Genomic DNA, 18,859 nt, shown 5'->3' on the forward strand with positions numbered 1-18,859 from the left:
GTATGTGTTTGATGTACAGGTAGTCCTTGATTTACAACAATTCATTTACTGACCATTCAAAGTTGCAACAGCACTGAGAGAAAAAAGACTTATGACTGTTTTTCACACATATGACTATTGCAGGATCTCCATGGTCACGTGGTCAGAATTCAGGCACTTGGCAACTGGCATGCATTTATGACAATTGCACTGTCCCAGGGAGGTACGTGATTGCCATTGGTAACCTTTCCAGCTGGCTTCCAACAAGCAAGTCAAAGGGGGAAGTCAGATTTGCTTAACGACCTCATGATTCATTTAACAACTGCACCGATTTGCTTAACAATTGTGGCAGAAAAAGTCGTAACATGGGGCACAACTCACATAAGACTGTCCTGCTTAGCAACATAAATTTTGGGCTGAACTGTGGTCATTAAGCCGAGGAGTATCTGTAATGGGAAAGATTACTTGGGGGGGGGGGTGGCAGACACACATGAGATAATGGATAGGTGGTTGAGGGACGGAGAGCCCACTTGGGAGTTGAAGAAAGGGCAATTAAGACAAGATCTTCATCCTCTGGCTCATTAGAGTTTATTTTATCATTTCAGTTTTAGGGTTAGAGAGGGAGCTTTGTTTTGGAGGCAGATTGGGGTGGGGGACATAAAATTTCCCTTTCCCCCTCAGTAACAACAACAATGATTAAAAAAAATTAACAACCTCCTAATGAAAGTTTCAGTCGAAACCAAGAACATCACAGCTACAGGTGAAAGGAGAGAGAGAGAGAGGGAGGGGGAGAGAGGGAGGGAGGGAGGGAGGGAGGGAGGGAGGGAGGGAGGGAGAGAGAGAGAGAGAGAGAGAGAGAGAGAGAGAGAGAGAGAGAGAGAAACTCCTGCGCATCATTAAGTTCAAGTTAGTCAAATACAATATGATACATAGACTTTTTTTTATCCTATACAGTATATACAGATGCAGGGAGGGGGGAGCAGAATCCTGCCTTCTCATACACTGTAATATGGGGAGAATGGGGGGGGAAAAATTATCCCTCCCTCACAGAAGTGCAGATCTACCACTGGGGAAGGGACTTATCTAAAGTCCTTTATACAATTCCTCCCATGATTCAAGGGGAGGGGGGGGGCGCTAATTGTGAAATCTGGGAGAGGGGAGGGGAATTTCAGAAGTTTTGCTAGTCTTGGCAGGCTGCTTTGGATGTCACAAGGCTCCCCTGTCCATATACTACTCTCAATTCAGAAAGTATAGGGGAAGTTCCACATACCCAAATGAGCTAGAATTCCCAATTCAATGGCAAAAAGGGTGAACCCCCCCCCAGCAGCAATTGCCCCCTGAAAACACAAAGGGAGGGAGGGAGAGAAAGGGAGGTTTCTCCAGAAAGAGAGAAAAATTGGTGCTACCAATTACGATTGGGAACATGGAGCTTGGCAATAAATATTCCTATTAGAAGCAAAAATAGAAGTGATCGCTATTAGTGTACGGATGGATGGCTTCCCTTCACTCCAAACAACAGTTATTTGGCAGAGATGGGATTAGAGTTGTTGGAGAACAGGGGTCGTACTTCCTGATCAGACCATGGATAAAAGAAGCTAGACACTGTATAAAGGGTGGCCAATACACCACCTCCCCACGCTCAATTCTCAACTCTCCCTAAGGAGAAGTAAAGTTCTTGATGGAAGAGATGGAGGGTAGAACTCCAGGAGAACCTGGTCCTTCTCTTTTCACCAATCTCACTACTGTCAACTCACTCCACGGTGAGAAACCGAGAAGCCCTTTGGCTCTAAATCACACCACACCACCCATTCCTATGACTTTCCAATGAGTTCCCCTACTCTCAATCCCTCCCTGAGCAGGGAGCAAGGCTGTTCAATTAGATATTTATACATTTATATATATAAATAATATTTCTCTGTACAGCCAGGGCAAAAGGGAAAAGGGTGTTCCAACCATCCAATTATTTGATGAGAACCCTCTTCAACATGTCCTGTCTGCCATAGCAAACCTCCACTCTCCACCACCATAGTAGAGGCTTGTCCCATGTCCTGTTTAAGGAAAAAGAGAAACCCCCAAGGAGAAGGGGGAGTGGTGGTGGTGGTGGTGTGAGCTGAGTCTGAACTCGTTGCCTGTAATGATACCCCTCGACTTTCCTCTCCCCACTTCCTGCTCTGGCTCTGCAGAGGGGCAGGCGTTAGGCGGCCCCTCCTGGGGCGTAGCTCTGATGACCGTGTCATGCACATTTGCTTTGCGCCTGAGTCAGCAACTCGCTGAAGGAGTCAAAGAGTTTCTCCAACCATGGCTGGTTGCGCATGCACTGCTGCACCACCTCCTCCTGGCCCAAATCTTCATCTTGACCCTCAATGGCCGTTGTCTAGAAAAGAGAAACGAAAAGGTTGAAAAATTAGCCAAGAAGTAGCAAAGTAGCTTAAAAACAAACAAACAAACCACAATATGGATTTTCTTAAATGAATGAATTTTCCTTTACAATGCCATCCCTAAGATGTAGAAACTGCTTGTACCTTTCTGGAAAGAGCCAGAATAGGTTAGTTTGTCTTTGATGCTGAGACTAATAAAAACAATACTAAAGATTGAGACTTTTAAAACGTTAACACTACAATTTGTAATTTGAATTATTTTCACAAACTGCAGCTTATACATAACACTACTTCTACATACTAGTGATGGAGGTGTAGAAGAAGATTTCTTCGTTTAAGAACCTACATATTGTGGTTATTTTTTTATTTCTTATTTATTTGTTTTACTCTTTTTTCTCCTATTTTATTGTATTGTTGTGAGCCACTGAGAGTCAGTTAAAATTAGGTGACACTGAACACTATTAGCCCTAATAAAATCAACATCAATCAATTGCAAAAGGCAGCTTTACTTGGAACAGCTTAGTTTGTGCCATGTTACCTTTAACACCATTAAACAACATGTGCTCCTCCTCTCCCCCCAAGCCCTTGAGAAGGTCGTGACAAGTGGATAAAAATGTCACATCTCCTTTAATTACCGTATCTGATTTACTGCAAGATGAACCATAATAATAAATGAATATGCTAAAGTGCTCTGAGACATCAGAAATAAACACAGATAAGCACCAGCCAGTAATACCCCCGACTTAACACCCATTGATAATAAAGACAAAACAGTCTAGATAGTGGATGTTGTAGTACCTATTCTGGAGACAGTGGAATAGAAGAGAGGAAAAAAAAAACTGGAGTAAATCACAAAATACAAAGACCTTCAAACAGAAGTAGACCAACTGTGGCAAAAGAGAGCAAAGATAGTAATAGGCATCCTGGGTACGATCACAAAACATCTGGAGTACCACTTGAACACCACTGGCATTGACAAAAATCACCAAATCATACTTTTGGTCATGCACTCTTCCTCAGCAAAACCTACCTCCCAGAATTGTTGTGGAAAAAAAGGGAGGAAGCAGTCCTATGCATGCTTGCCTTGAGCTCCTGAATGAAAAGACAGGATATAACTCTAACAAACAACTTGCAAATCCGAATGGGATCTACTTAGGGCTTTACTTACCTCATCTTTACAACGCAGAAAGGTGTGGTATTTGTAGTGGTGAAGGGAATGGTACAGAGTATAGAAAAAGGACTTCTCCACTTCCACATTGAATTCCTGTCATCAATAAGGACAGAGAGTGAAATGTTACATTTCTCAGCAACTTTATATTAGCCATGAAAATATTGAATATGAGCCATGAGTCTCATATTCAATATTTTGTCTCAATGTTTAATTAAAATGAAATCTAGGAAGTTTTTACCTTCTCCTTTCAGCCTTTATTAAACTAACAAAGTTAAAATCCTTTGATGCCTGTTGCATGGACCCAATCCCATCTCAATACCTGGAACTTCGATAGGGCAAATCAATGGGCCTGGTCTTTCTATGAAGGAGAATGAAGCCACAGAATCAGATCTTTAATCAATGTTATTTTAGAATGCCAGATACAGAGGTAGGGATGAAAATGCCATTGTAAAGTCAATTTTACAATGTTTCAACTTTTCCCTATTCCCCTCTTCCCCCCATCTCCTTTGGATTGACCTGCATTCTGCCACCCTGTCTGCCACCCTACACTATCCTCAGCTGGCCTCTGCCTTCCTCCTTCCACTGCTAACAAAGCATATCCCAAGGTCTCATGCTGTTGTGGCAGCCTCTTGAAGAGTTATCAGCAGCATTGGCTGGATTCACCTCAGCAAGAGTGGAATAAGAAGACAGTGAAGGTCAGTCGGTGCCAGCAGAGAGCAGCAAGGGTAGCAGAGGCAATGGGTTGCAGGTCAGTCAAAAAAACAGTGATGGAAGGGAGATGAGGAGGCACAGGACATTGGAGTGGAGATTAATGCAACACAAGGCAAGAGAGAGGCGCTTGGAAGGTATAGACAAAACACGGTGAAGAACTGGCTCCGAGTTGATAAAGAAATTAGACAAAATTCCCTACTCTCCCCTTATTTGTTTAACCTTTATGCTGAGTCTGTATCAAAGGAATTCACAGTAGATGAGCATGGTTTTAAAGCTGGAGAAAGAAATGTCAATAACTTGCATCATGCTAAGGACATTACCTTGTTAGCCCAAGTGCAAAGTCCCAATGTGAACAGTGAAAAAGTACAGTAAAAAATGGGATTCAAATTAAATATAAAGAAGATGAAATTAATGACAACAAATAGATCAAGCAGGCTCAGTATTGATAAAGAAAATATTAAAATGGTGGATAGCTTTTGCCTTTTAGGATTAATTACTGACAGTAAAGAATAAAGCAATCAAGAAATACAACAACCTAAAATTATATTATGATGCAGTAGCATTATCTGTAATTAGTGATTGGATTGATTTAACTAATGATAGGATACTTAATATCGAGGGGTATGATCTGGTATATGGCTGGCATGCTTACCTGTTATACAACAAAAAAGTGGACAAAAATTTTAAAAATCATATTTTAAGGAATGCTTTATTGCGTTTGGAAAAAATATCAATATAAATTAAATGATAAGATACCCATGTGGGCAATTCCTAGACATGCCGAGGTGGCGCAGTGGTTAAATGCAGCACTGCAGGCTACTGCTAGATCAGCAGTTCAGCGGTTCAAATCTCACCGGCTCAGGGTTGACTCAGCCTTCCATCCTTCCGAGGTGGGTAAAATGAGGACCCAGATTGTTGGGGGCAATATGCTGACTCTCTGTAAACCGCTTAGAGAGGCCTGAAAGGCCTATGAAGCGGTATATAAGTCTACTGCTATTGCTATTGCTATATGCACTAGAAAATATGAACATAGCACAAAAACAGGATATAATTACTTACAGACAGCTTCTTACCCTAGAAAGGGGTGTATTACAACTAAAATCCTTAGATGTATTAAAAGAGGAAAAGGTAATTCAAACATGATTCCAGTATGGACAGCTACAGGCCAGGTGGAAAACAGACCAAAAAATTGGTTTCATGCAAGTCGAGGATAATTTATTTAAACAAATAAGAGACCAAAGTTTAATGCATATAAAGAGGACATACAATGTATTAGTACAGATGGATTCTGAAACAGAACTAGTTAAAGACTGTATGATAAAGTGGGCTCAAAATATTGAAGAACTAATAATGTTGGATACATGGGAAAGAATTTGGGTAAGAAATGTAAAATTTACACAAGCCCAAAACCTGAGAGAAAATTTTTATAAGATGTTTTATAGATGGCATTTGGATCCTAAAAAGTTGGCTTCTATGTATCCGAATTTACAACCCAGATGCTGGAGATGTGGTTCTCTCGATGTTACATATTTTCATATATGGTGGACTTGCCAAAAGGTTAAGACATTTTGGATAAAAATATGGTGGATTATGCAAAATGTTCTTAAAAAAAGGATAAAGTTTACTCTTCAGTTATTTTTGTTAGGTATAATTACTGACTGTACAGCTGTAGAGATTAATTTGATTTTGCACTTAATAACTGCAGCAAGATTGCTGGTGGCGCAACACTGGAAGAAGGAAGATTTGCCTACAATTCAAGAATGGACATTGAAAGTCACAAATTTAGCCGAGATGGCTAAAATATCTGCATATCTTAAGGACCACTCAAACGAGAGATATAAACGAGACTGGAAAAATGGATTGATTATATACAAAATAAATACGGGACTAAGAAATTCCAGATAGCTTATGCTTAAGATCAGGAATGATTTAAATTGTTTAAAGTTAGTTTAGCAAGGAGGAGCTAAGTTCAATGTAAAGATGTTATCAATTTTTTATTCTTTTTTCCAATATATTTTAGACTGTTTTTGTTAAAAATCTATACCGTGTACGGGTTCTGGGAAGTCGGGGGGGGGGGGGAGGCTGTGGGGGTTGGGGGGAAGGGTGGGGGGAGGGATATATATCAGGTTTGACGAGACGTGTTAGATTTTAATGTAATTTGACTCCACATGTATACTGTTTTCTCTTATATTTTCATTACTATTATTATTATTATTTCTTCTTTAAAACTAGGATATGTTAAGCATATTGACATGAAGCGGAAATACACCAATGAGAGGAGGAGTGGGAAACAGAAGGGAGAAGAAAGATGGGAAGAGAGGGATAGGAGAGAGGGTAAGGGGGGAAGATGAGGAGGATAAGGAGGAGTGGAATGTAGAGAGAGGGGCAGTAGAAAGGAAGGGGAAGTAGAGTAGGAAAGGATGATGGAGGGAAGATAGAAAGTTGGAGAGAGATAGAAGAAAGAGGTGTATGGAGAGCAGAAGAGCTATAATGGGTTTTTATTTTTCTGGGCATTGTTGACAAGAGGAACTGATGTAATTATTATTTAATACTATATGATATGGGCTATGTATAGTATACATGTGAGTGTATGTTATGAAAATGGAAATAAAAAATATTTAAAAAAGAAAAAAGAAAAAAAAAAGAAATACAACACAGTTTAGTAGTTGGTAGAGCATCAGTGAAAATCCTGGAAAAGATAATCAAATGCAGCAGTGACTTATTAAAAAACAGAATTGGGCAAGTCGTGGAAGAAAAAGTTGGGCCTTTAAAAAAATTGTGTAGGAAGAATATTGATGCTTTTGAGCTTTGGTGTTGGAAAAGACACCTGAGAATATTGTGGACAGCCAAGAAAGCAATCTGATGGAATCAACCATGATTTCTCACTCAAATGACTAAATTCAAATTATTCTACTTCAGATACATGTGAAGAGCCAGCTTTCTGGAAAAAGCACTAATGCTGGGAAAGGTGGAATGAAAGAGAAGGATGGAATGAAAGAGAAGAAAAGAATGACCAGCACCAAGGTAGATGGACTCAGTTACAGTGGTGATGAGTGCATTATTGGGAGACTAAAAAACAACCACTTAGGGATAGATCATTGTGATGAAGATCTATATATGCAGTCATTAGGAACTGAAATTTAATGACATTTAATCAACCTATCAGTTGCTAAAATATGTTTAACAGTAAAAAAAAGACTCAATTTCCTCATCTCTCTAGTCCCTACTTTCAATCAAGTTTTCAGTCAAGATGAAGAATTGACACCCTTGCAATTATCTAGAGAAATGATTTACTGCAGAAAATAGGTGTGGGGTGAAGTTAATTGTTAATTGTTCTCTTAGGGGTTTTTGATATCATGGACCATATGATGGGATTGGGCCTCAGACAAGATTGTTTTCAATAGTTCCAGCCTTCCTTCTTAAGATAAGTTTGGAATAGTAATCAATACTTATACCAGAGTCTTGTGACAACGTTCCATTTTCCCTCCACAAACTGCTAGAAGAGATAATCTCTTTTTGGAATGAAACACTTTTAGAATGTTTTCTTGTTTCTTGGTACTCAAGCACCAGAAAAATAGTTGATTGCCTAAATTCAACTGGAGGCATGTGAAGCTAAACAAGATGGCGTCAAACACAGTTATGTCTTGATGGTGTCCATCTTGTGTGGAGCACCGCAAAAAGTTGACATTAATCACTCCTCAGTTATGAAATTCTCATCAATGCCCTATGGATTTATTGTTCACTTTTGCAATTTGTGAGTGTAAAGAAGATACGTAGGAGCACAACTTTTTTTTACGTTGAGCTCTCTAATGGAAAAGAGAGAAAAAAGTAATCAATGCAAATGAATACGTTTATCAGAGCTTGGCCACCATCTTCATCTGCAACACTTACCTGCGGTTTGGATACATTCTTCTTGAGTTTGTTGAGAGTCTTGCGGTTGTAAGGTTCACCGCCTGGGCGCAACTTAACAGTGGTATCACATGTCTCGGCATGGAGTTGGGGGAACATGTGGAGTGCCTCCTGAATGGGGAAGAAAATAAATGTATGAGAAGAAGCATCTTCACAATCTCCAGCTGTCGGGTCATTTATTTCCATTTTCTATTGTTACAAAATCCCAAGGTTTTAGACAAATCATTCATATATATATATATATATAAATATATATTTATATAAATAAATATTTATTTATTTGTGTTTTTTTATTTGTGCTGATTATATATATATATTTGTGTTTTTTTATTTGTGCTGATTATATATATATATATATATATATATATATATATATATATATATATATATAATATATATATATATATATAATTTGAGGATGCCCATATATATATATGGGCATCCTCAAATAATAGAGTTGGGGACAGCCATTGAAAAGACTTCAGAGACAACAAATTAGAGGTAAAGGGAGAACTACCACTCTATATATGACGTACGACTTTCTTTGAAACAGACAAGAGCATTATTATTAAACAGAATGCTCGTTTACTAGAAAAATCCAACTACAGGCTATTTAAGCAGCTGCCCATAGTACAAGATCCTGAAAATCATGTAATGCTCTTAGTCCAATATGCACTGAATGTCCATAGCCTGGGCAATGTCACACCAAAGAAACCTGTTTTCTCCTGTATTTGAAGATTTGTTTTCTTGTTTCACAAACTCTTTTAAGCAGAATGGGGAGAAATGGCTTTTCTTAGCCAGCTCAGGATCGGATGCCTCATGTTAAAAAAAACATAGAAAAGTGACCCTTTAGTTTTACTTGTCTGATCATTCCAACAAGGCATACAGGTACCTCGTTTAGCAACCACAATTGGGACTGCCAACTTGACTGTTAAGCAACATGGTTGCTAAGTGAAACCTTTGATTATAAGATTATTTCAGCTTTCCTTTGCTTTACAGATTTGCAAAGGTCACACATGTGATAATTGGTTGTAAAGTTTCATAACTGTTGGTATCTGTAGTAGCTAAATGAGGATAACATGTATAAATCGCCCTCCCAATATAATACATGCAAAGTTAAAGACAACTTTGTGTGAATTGCTAACACACACAAAAAAATATGGAATAATCAATCTCTCCAGTTTATTGTGAAATTTTGTAAAAAATATCTCCATGGCTAAGAGGACACTTTAAATAAAAAATATTAAAGAACTGGCCAGCAAAGTAATTCTAAATAGATCTTCAAAATAAAATACACTTGCCCCTCAAATATGGCTAAAATTCATGAGGTAAATTTCAGTACTGAGATTTTTGTAAAATAGGATCACTGAAATTTTGTGCAATGAAGGAATTAAGCTTAATTTCACTCCCATTTCTTAAAAAATGCCGTAAATTTCTGGCATGCCTGAAACATATATGATTGAGTACTAATCAAACCCTCCTGAAAAAGCTGCTGATACATGAATTGAAGGTCACACTGCAGAGCCATTTGGATAGCCAGCACAACTGAAATGTCCAAGGCAGCTTTGAGTCTCATTTTAAGAGTGGCTTTCATAATTATATATAGAACAGGATTCAACAGTCCATCTGGGCTGCTAGTCAAGGGCTTGGGTTCTTAACCTACCTGAATAGGCTTCAAACATTTTGACTTCTCCTTGCTCCTCATAGTTGTTGTGAAGGCAAATGAGATGGAAATACATGAGCCAAATCTTGGCAATAAAGCAAAATATATACTTAAAATGAATACCTTTTTTTTCAAAAACCAGTTTTTGGGGAACAGCAGTGTCTGCTTGCCCTCTTTTCGTACCTGTAGCGATGGATTCAGGGACACCCTCTTCAGCACCTTTTTCTTGTGGTCATTCAAAATCCCATCAATTTTCCTCATGGGCGGGAGATAAAGTTCATCTGGGATAGGATTGTCAAAACAGATGGCAAAGGTCACAAAAAAGAAAAAAAAAGCATCCAGGATGGGCAGGGACAGGAAACCTGCAACTGCAGGACATGGGCAGCCAGCGTCCTGCACTAAGGAAACCCAGCTGCAGTGGACTAAGTTCCAGGCAGGCAAAGGAAAGGAAGATAACAAGGTTTCAAATGCCACATTTTTTTTTTGAAGAGGTTGGAATTTCAGATTTTTCAAAATGCTACATGTTAATGAATAAATACTTGCTTAAGGATTACTGTAGCCCCAAGAAAACAATTCAGGGTAGAAGCACTTTTTGGGAGGAGGAGAGTTTATTAGGCTTCGGCAGGCAAAACTGAAACACTGTTAAAACGCATTCCCTGCTTCCCCTGGAGAACCATAAAAATTTGCATATGCAAAGCAAGGAATGAACACCAAAGAGCTTTTAGAACAATGGGTTAAACCCAAAGCTCTTGACATCTGTCAAAAACATCTGCCAATTGCAACTAGAGTTATTTACTTTTTATTTAGTTTTACACATTATTTCATTTCTCATTTTAAAGGCTGTGGGGTTACAACATTTGAGAACCCCTCCTCCAAGCAGCTCTTCATATCTGTGTAATACAAATGACTGCCAGAAAGGAGTATAATGAAACATTCAGTGGTGTTCCCTAGTCACAACTTATCAAAGCTGGGGAGTTATACGGCATTCTGCAAATCAGGCATCTTAAAAAGAATGTGGAGATGTTTATACTTTTTTTTTTTACAAAAAAAAAACCCCCAGTATATTTCTAGTTCTTAAAATGGCAAGCTAGAACAAGACTGTATATATATTCAGCTGATTCTGGCCCCAGGAATTTCATAAGCAAGAATAGCTAGGGAACAAAAAAGCTTTTATATTTCCAGAAGGCTAGCCACAATCAAGAAAAAAACATCAAGTGATTACAGCAAAGTGAAGGGCCACATGGTTCCTAAAGAATGGCCCTTGGAAACAAAAGCCAGTGGCATTTCAAATTGGCCTGTGAGCACCATCTACACAAGAATGCGCACCGTTTGTATCTTCAAGCGCTTGGATCATGTCTGGGTCAAGGGCAGTGCTGACCAGCATTTCCACGTAACTGCGGTACATCTCCTTCATGGCTCGTGTATTGAGAATGCGGCCTGTGGGCACACGTTCTAAATGGGAAATAGAGCATTATTTTATTATGGTAGACATCTGTAAGCCCTACTTTTCAAATAGATTCAAAATAGGTTAACAAGCAAACCAATGGAGAAGGCTTAGGATTATATTACATAGTTTTTTCTCAAGCATGACAACTTTAAAATGTGTTGACTTCAACTCCCAGAATTCCCCAGCCAGAATGCTGGTTGGGGAATTCTGGGAGTAGATGTCGGCATATATTAAAGCTGCCAAGGCTGAGAAGCACTGGATACAGTACAACCATAAAGAGGCGGGAGGGGGGAGAGAAAAATCATTATCTCTTTGATTCCTCTAGAGCAGTGGTCTCCAACCTTGGCAACTTTAAGACCCAGAGGAACTCTGAGAGTTGAAGTCCACAAGTCTTAAAGTTGCCAAGGTTGGAGACCACTGCTCTAGAAGTTCCTATAATCCTTCACTTTTGTAGACAGGGCAACTCTAGTCCTAACCCTTCTTTCTACTCCCTGTTATCAGCCTTCCGTAATTTCTTTCAGTCTGACTTTTATGGTTCATGATAAGATCCCTTCCTCAGGCTCCCAGACAACCATCGGCCTTTCAAAAATGGCTACATCCCAACTCCCAGAATCCTTTCCTTTTCTTCTCATGGGCTGGAACTGCTGGATTTAATTCAGATCATATGGAGGGCTTCAGATACTCCATCCTTCTAAATTCTCAGTTTCTCCTTGATCTCGTTCACACACACAAGGCAGTGAGCCACAGTACGCTTACCTATATGATCTGTTCAATGAACTCCCAATGGCTGGGTACGGACAACACACCGAACTACCATGAAACAGTGTAATGCAGCGTTTCTCAGCCTTGGCAGCTTTAAGATGTGTGGACTTGGAACTCCCAACCAACACCCGGAGTTCCTATCCACACAAGTTAAAGCTGCCAAGGTTGAGGAACTCTGTTACTATGTGTGATGCCTGCCTTTGGATCAGTAGCTTCGCCACATGTCTTGCCTCCCAGGGCTACTGAGGTTCTTGATAGTTTATTTCTTAGCTGCCTGTTTGTGACGCTCATCAAACCGGCGGAGTTTCTCCCCTTCCCCTCCTACTCACCCTCCTCACTCTGCTGGTCAGGACTGGAATCTGAGTCTGAAGAAGATGCTGCTTCCTTGAGCCATTTTTTCCTCTTCTTGGGGGGTGGTTCAGCTTTCACCTTGGTCGGCTTTATAGACTTGGGTTTAGAAGCTCCACCAGCTGGAGCAGCTTTTGTCACCACGGGCACAGGAGGTTCTACTTTCTCTACTCTGGGAGGCTTCTCTGCCTTGGCCGACTTCTCTGCTTTGGTGGGCTTTTCAGGCTTCTCCACCTTGGGGGCCTTTTCTGGCTTAGGCCCTTTCTCCGTTTTGGGAGGCTTCTCTGCTTTGTCCACCTTTTCAGCAACCTTGGGGAGCTTCTCAGCCTTAATAAGCTTTTCGGGTTTCTCAGCTTTCTCCGGGACTTCCGGCTTCTCGGGTTTTTCGACTTTCGGTGTCACAGGAACCTTGGGGGTAGAAGCCTTGGGCTGGCTTTGTCTCCTGCATCAGAAAAAAAACAGAGCACTAAGAGCTGACTTGGGAGGTCAAGCTTATTGCAGCAGGAGAGTTTGCGGGCAAAGAAATAGTGTAAATCAGTGAAGCAATGGGGCCCTGGGAAACTTTATGTCATCAAGCATAACAAAAAGTTCAGGCAGCTTAATCTAATTCACTGTTCAAGATGGATCAGAGGCGATGATGAGTGTTCCGAGGGAAAGGATCCCCGGTATGAACCGGTGAGGGAAGCAAAGGCACCCAGTCCCACCCACTTTAACTTTGCCAGCTACTCTAAGATTAACCAGAACAGAAAAAAAAGAGGCTCAGCCCTTTTGCTCCCTAAGCTGGAAGAGGGAAAAGGAAGCCAATCACCTCCATCTGCGAGGTGACATAACAGAAACGTAGAATTAAGAGTTTCTTGTATGAAAGTCACCTAGTTAATTACACACACACACACACACACACACACACACACACACTTCCTCAGCTGGCACTGGACTTCCCTTATGTGTGTTCACCTTCCTAATTCTTTACCTGACAGCTTGCACAGGCCGGTGCCAGGGTTTCTTGGAACAGACACGGACATAATCTTTCTTGTTGATATTCTCCAAGAATTTAACATAGAGTCGTTGGTAACGGTTCTTGGCATCACCAAAATAGCCCAGATACTGAGGGACGAAGCAGAAAAATAAAGAATTGAATAAAGAAAAGAAAGGGGAGGGGAGACCATCCCACTTGTAACTTTTCTTCTGGAAGTAATGAGGGAACAAGTGGAACTGGAATTGAAGTCCTTTGCCTGACACAATAATAGATCAAGCTAATTGCTCAACTTGACTATCCCAAGGAGAAAACTGGGTGGGCGGCGGGGGGGGGGAACAGTTACTCTTTTATCAACAGGCCAAAAAAACAGAAGTACTTCTGCATTTGGCTTGTCCCTGTGCTACCATACTTTCCCAGTATGGCAGAAGCATATTGAGAAAGAGAGGGGGAAGCAAAAGAAAGAATGAGAACAGGGCTTAAAGCTTGACTTTAATTTACTGATTTTGTATATTATCGTGTTGGTGAGATTCTCTCATTTCTGAAGCTCTGGCTTCCCTGCAATATGATGCTACTTAAGTAGATGGAGTGGAAACTCACATTGCTGGTTGCACAGAACTGTCGCTGCCCATCCTTAATTTCAGGTGTAAACTTCTGAAGCAAAGCTTTCTGTACTCTCCAGATTGGAGGTGGTTCCCGGCCAGTCTGAAGTGCAAGCTACAAAAGAACAGAGGAGTAGTTACAATGATATCAAGTATTAACAGTTAATAAGCTCAACTATTGTCTTCTAGCCAATATTCCCTAGCAGAAGAGAATTGCATGGAAGGACAACAAAAAGCACCCAGAGTTACTGCATTTCTTCACAATTTATTCTTCTGTATGAGGCTATTGATGATGAGCTAATCTGATTCTTCATATGTCCATAGATACAAAAGATATAATAGTTGTCATCAACCACCTAACATCATTTTAAAAGCGAAGTAACTTTGGGGAGTTACAAGTAATTTTGGGGAAATAAATGGACTTTTAAAGTTACATCTAGAACTAAGCTAGTTATACATGGGACCCAGTGAATTTACTTATACTTCATCTGTGGTTATTTTTTGTTCCTGATCTCAATGGTAACTAAGTGCAATTAAATTCAGTTTGATCTCCAATGACCATCATCTACAAATGCCCCATTTTAATTACACAATTTTCTTTCCTTCAAATATTTTCTGAAGTGTTCTTTTATGCTTAGAATTTCAAACTTTAAATGTTGAGAAATTCTTCTCTTAATCTGCAACACTGTGTTAATCTGTGTTGAGATGCAACACTAAACTTAGCGTTTGAGTTTGAAAAACCCAGTTTGCAAAACAAACAACTCCAAAACTCTCAACTAGCATGCTCCAAGTATTCGGAATTACAATTCCCATAATCCTTGGCCCAAACTTCAGCTAGCAACAGAGGAAGTCAAAAACACGCAGAGGGCATCCAGCCATCTAGTTCTGCTTAAGAGTACAATACTTTTCAATTTTAATATTTGAAGGGTTTCTTTAATGTACATGCCGTCAAGATTCATTACATACCCTGAGAGCCTGAACATCCTCAACACGTATGACAAACTCATCCCGCTCTCGGAAGATCCCCTCCCCACCACTCTCCACCTCCTCTTCATCTGTCTCTCCACAAATGGCTGCAGTCTCCTGCTTCTTAGCAAGGTGAAGAGGCCGTGTGTCCTCAGGGTCTTCGGGTTCAGGAGATTCCTGGGTTGGTAGTGGTGGTGGTGGTGGTGGTGGTGGTGGTAATGGTAGCAGTGGTGGTGGTAGCTCTTCAAGCACCGGGGGAGGCTCCTTGAGTGATGGGGCTGGGGAGATGGGTGGAGGTGGCTGCTCTGGTTGGACATCTGCCTCCATGGAAGGAGCAGGGCTAGGGGCTTTCACCTCCACTGGTGGTACATCTGGAAGAGGAAACAAAGTAGAAGACAGGAGGGGGTCATCCAGCAAGGAAATTAATTCTTTGGCTCTGGACCACTTTGCATTTGAGGAGATATTCTTTTGATTACCGTTTACCAACACATACTTGGAGGAAGGAATGAAGGAACCAGCCTCTTGATAACATCATGTATTTATATTACTATGCCTTCGACTTTTCAGGCATCCATGCCTGCATTTAATTCATTTAATTTTTAATTTGCTCAGACATTTAGTTAGATTTTAACCATGCTGCCAGGTGCAATTAAATATAAGCGTTCTGATGTGTAACAATAAGCTAGGAATCCTAACCTAATCAATCATAAATGTAAATAAACTGCAAATTAGTGCACTCGATTTATTTTCTCCAGTTCTGTTCCTCACTTTAAGCTAATGAATAAGCAAATTATATAAATACCAGATTTATGTGCCATGGATAAATTTAAATAAGCCATAATTTATAAACCAACTGCAAACTGTACTGCAAAATAGGTTTCGGAACGCTAGCTTATTGAGGAGCATTTCACTATGACCCCAGGTGGATCTTCAAACAAATTAATCCTGCTTGTATTTACTTGTTTATGTAATGAGAAGACTAAGCAGGAGTAAACAAGCTGAATGCATTATGGTAGAATGCCATCCAGTTCAGATTTGTTTAATTAGAAATCCCAGTTTGTCATTATGTCCATCTACTGTATATGTGTGTGTGTGCGTGTATCTATTTAAAATTTATATTTTTTCCCTTTCTTTTTTAATGTTGTATTTATATTTGTTTTATCTTTGTAATTTTTTTTCTTTTTTGGCATTTGTATTTAACTTTCTAAATAAAATAACGAATTATTAAAAAATATTGTGAGTTGCCTAGACTGCATGAGAATAGGCAGCCGTATTGGTCCTTTGAGTACATAAAATATTTCTGAACAAGATACCGTAGTGATTGTACAACATCAACGAAATCCTAGAAATATTGCCAACATTGTTAAAAGGAAACACCACATCAGAAACACTATCATGTAATGATCAACAAAAGAAGTCACAAAAAGTAAGGGACTCCATGATCTGAACGGGTGGCTCAGGCACTCACCACTGGGTTCTCCATCTTTACGGTCTGTGGGATCATAGAGCGCCGAGATGGCTGAGGAGATGCTTTTCTGCAGGTCTTGGTTCTTGCTAACAGAATCTTCCTCATCTGATGAGAATGAGGGCAATGTCTCCAGGTTACGCTTCAGCTCCTCGTCAAGCCGTTTGCAGGGGCTGGTACAACTCATGACAAGCCCAGCTGCATCTCCTTCAGGTCCATCCAAACCACCAGATAGCATTGGTGGTGCCATGCTAAAGGGAGGTTGGTGCTGGGAGGACGTAGCCGATGGTGGGTGCGACGTCTTGGATGGACTGCCTGCAGAAGAAACCACAGGTACCGCTGCACTGGAAGCCCCAATTGTCACTGCCGAGGAGATGGCGGTGGAAGGCAGCGTCTGACGCTTGCCTGACTTCAGGAAATCCAGGAAGGAGGCCATGAACCCTGACTTCATCTCAGGCTGCTTCTCTTCCACCTCCTTGATCTTCTGTTTGATCTTCTCTCTGGTTTGGTTGCTATCCAAGTTGCTCTCTTGGGTGGGCTGGTGAGATGGGGTTGGAGCTTCCAATTGAGAGCCCTCCAAACCTTTGGGGACTGGCAGTTTGAGCTGGGGAAGAAGAACGGACAGGAATTGAAGGAAGGGAGGGGATGGAAAGCAACTTCCTGCCCTAGTGGGCCTATGTGATGCCCTATTGATCTTGTCTTAAGGGCCCTTTTTTCTTTCATATTTCCCCCTCCGCTATCACCAGCTTTCCTTTGAGCCTTCAATCAAATCCAGATATATGTAAATGAAGTGCACTATACACATACCTATTTTTATGTGGCTTCCAAAATTGTTAAGTTTTAAAAAAGAATTTGGGTATTTATTTTTCCCAAGCAACTGGGTGATAGATGGAAAGAGCAGGGTAGCATTGCTTATGTCTTAAAGGAGTAAATCAAAACAATAGAGCCCTTTGGGCATTATCAACAACCTGTATCTAATCATGCTTGGTTCAACTTCACTTTTGTCCTTTCCTCTAGAAGTGCCAGATGAGGAATTATGGAAGTTGAAAGTTCCCAGGTTTGAAAAACCTCTGAGACTAGGCTGGGCTGCATAGCATTGCTTCATTCTGTGAAGGTAGTCCTTGACTTACAACAGTTCATGTAGTGACTGTTCACACAACGGGACTGGAAAAAAGTACCATATTACCGTTCTTCATGTAACCATGGCTACATCCCCATGGTCATGTGATCAAAATTCGAACACTTGGCAACTGACTCATATTTATGATGGTTGCAGTGTCCCAGGGTCATGTGATCATATTTTTAACCTTCCGATAAACAAAGTCAGAAGCCAGATTCACTTAATAACCGTGTTACTAACAACTACAGTGATTCACTTAACAATGGTGGCAGGAAAGGATGTAAAATGAGGCAAAACACATGAACAACTGCCTCACTTAGCAACATAAAAAATTTTTTGGGGGTGTCAACGGTGGTTCTAAGTCAAGGATTACCTGAATATATCTATTCATACACTTCGTTCAACAGCAAGCACAGTGGTTAGGGTGCAGTACTGCAGGCCACTTCAACTGACTGTTATCTGCAGTTCAGCGGTTCTAATCTCACCGGCTCAAGGTTGACTCAGACTTCCATCCTTCTGAGGTGGGTGAAATGAGGACCCAGACTGTGGGGGCGATATGCTGACTCTGTAAACCGCTTAGAGAAGCGGTATATAAGTCTAACTGCTATCTTCTTTTGCTGAACTGTGGCTGATGGATACATGAGACAGGGCATTTTCTGCCATAGCATTCAGAGACTCTTCTTTCTTTTTCAATATCTTCTTTTCAGTCAGTGGCCCCCCAACCCATGTTTATTCACTTCTCTTACTAGTTGTTTATTAGGTAGTAAAATTGAGTTTCCTTTTGATTATTTCCAATATTGCAGACTGCTTTATGGGTGGTTCATAGAAAAGCAGAGGATAAATGTTTTCATAAATAAAACATGAACCATTACCATTATACTTTTACAGAGAAGCAGAGGCATCTGAGATATAATTCTTTTTTGCATTAAAGCATAGCTAGGCGGCCCAGACATTCAGGAATCAAAATAAACTACCGATTTGTTTGCTGGCTGGCTGACTTTGGCCAATTATTCTCTCTCAGCCCAAACCTCCTCTCAGGGTTGTTGTTGTTGTTGTGAAGAAAATGGGAGGGGGAAGGAGTATTAAGAATGTTTGCCACATTAAAACTCTCTTTTTATTGACCCTGTAATCCCTTAATTTGGGATAGAGTCAGGGCAAATCGGTGGAGCTGAGCATTTACTGGCCAGATGCCCTTCCTGATGCCATGCAGTGTTCATGGCAGATATTTTTTTCCTTTGTGCCCTAGGAGAGAAACATCTGCTGCTACCTAGGATTGAACTCTCAACCTTCTGACTGGGAGGTGAGCATCTTCACCACTAGGCCACCATGGCACTCTATGTTTGTCACATTAAGCTACTTATAAAC

General features: G+C 40.5%; 1 protein-coding gene across 1 annotated transcript in view; it reads right to left on the reverse strand.

Annotated features, from left to right (window-relative positions):
- Window positions 1-589: 589 nt before the first annotated feature.
- PRR12 (proline rich 12) overlaps window positions 590-18,859 on the reverse strand; it is a 35,639-nt gene continuing 17,369 nt past the window's right edge. Inside the window, exons 5-14 of the mRNA XM_032237806.1 lie at window positions 16,378-16,978; window positions 14,910-15,280; window positions 13,942-14,058; window positions 13,339-13,472; window positions 12,350-12,810; window positions 11,138-11,263; window positions 9,995-10,092; window positions 8,131-8,259; window positions 3,526-3,621; window positions 590-2,353 (exon numbers count right to left, since the gene is read on the reverse strand). Of these exons, the coding sequence (XP_032093697.1) occupies window positions 2,213-2,353; window positions 3,526-3,621; window positions 8,131-8,259; window positions 9,995-10,092; window positions 11,138-11,263; window positions 12,350-12,810; window positions 13,339-13,472; window positions 13,942-14,058; window positions 14,910-15,280; window positions 16,378-16,978 (2,274 nt within the window). The 3' untranslated portion in view covers window positions 590-2,212. The remainder of the gene's footprint in view (window positions 2,354-3,525; window positions 3,622-8,130; window positions 8,260-9,994; window positions 10,093-11,137; window positions 11,264-12,349; window positions 12,811-13,338; window positions 13,473-13,941; window positions 14,059-14,909; window positions 15,281-16,377; window positions 16,979-18,859) is intronic.

The sequence above is a fragment of the Thamnophis elegans genome, chromosome Z (assembly GCF_009769535.1).
Source record: "Thamnophis elegans isolate rThaEle1 chromosome Z, rThaEle1.pri, whole genome shotgun sequence".
Lineage (NCBI taxonomy): Eukaryota > Metazoa > Chordata > Lepidosauria > Squamata > Colubridae > Thamnophis > Thamnophis elegans.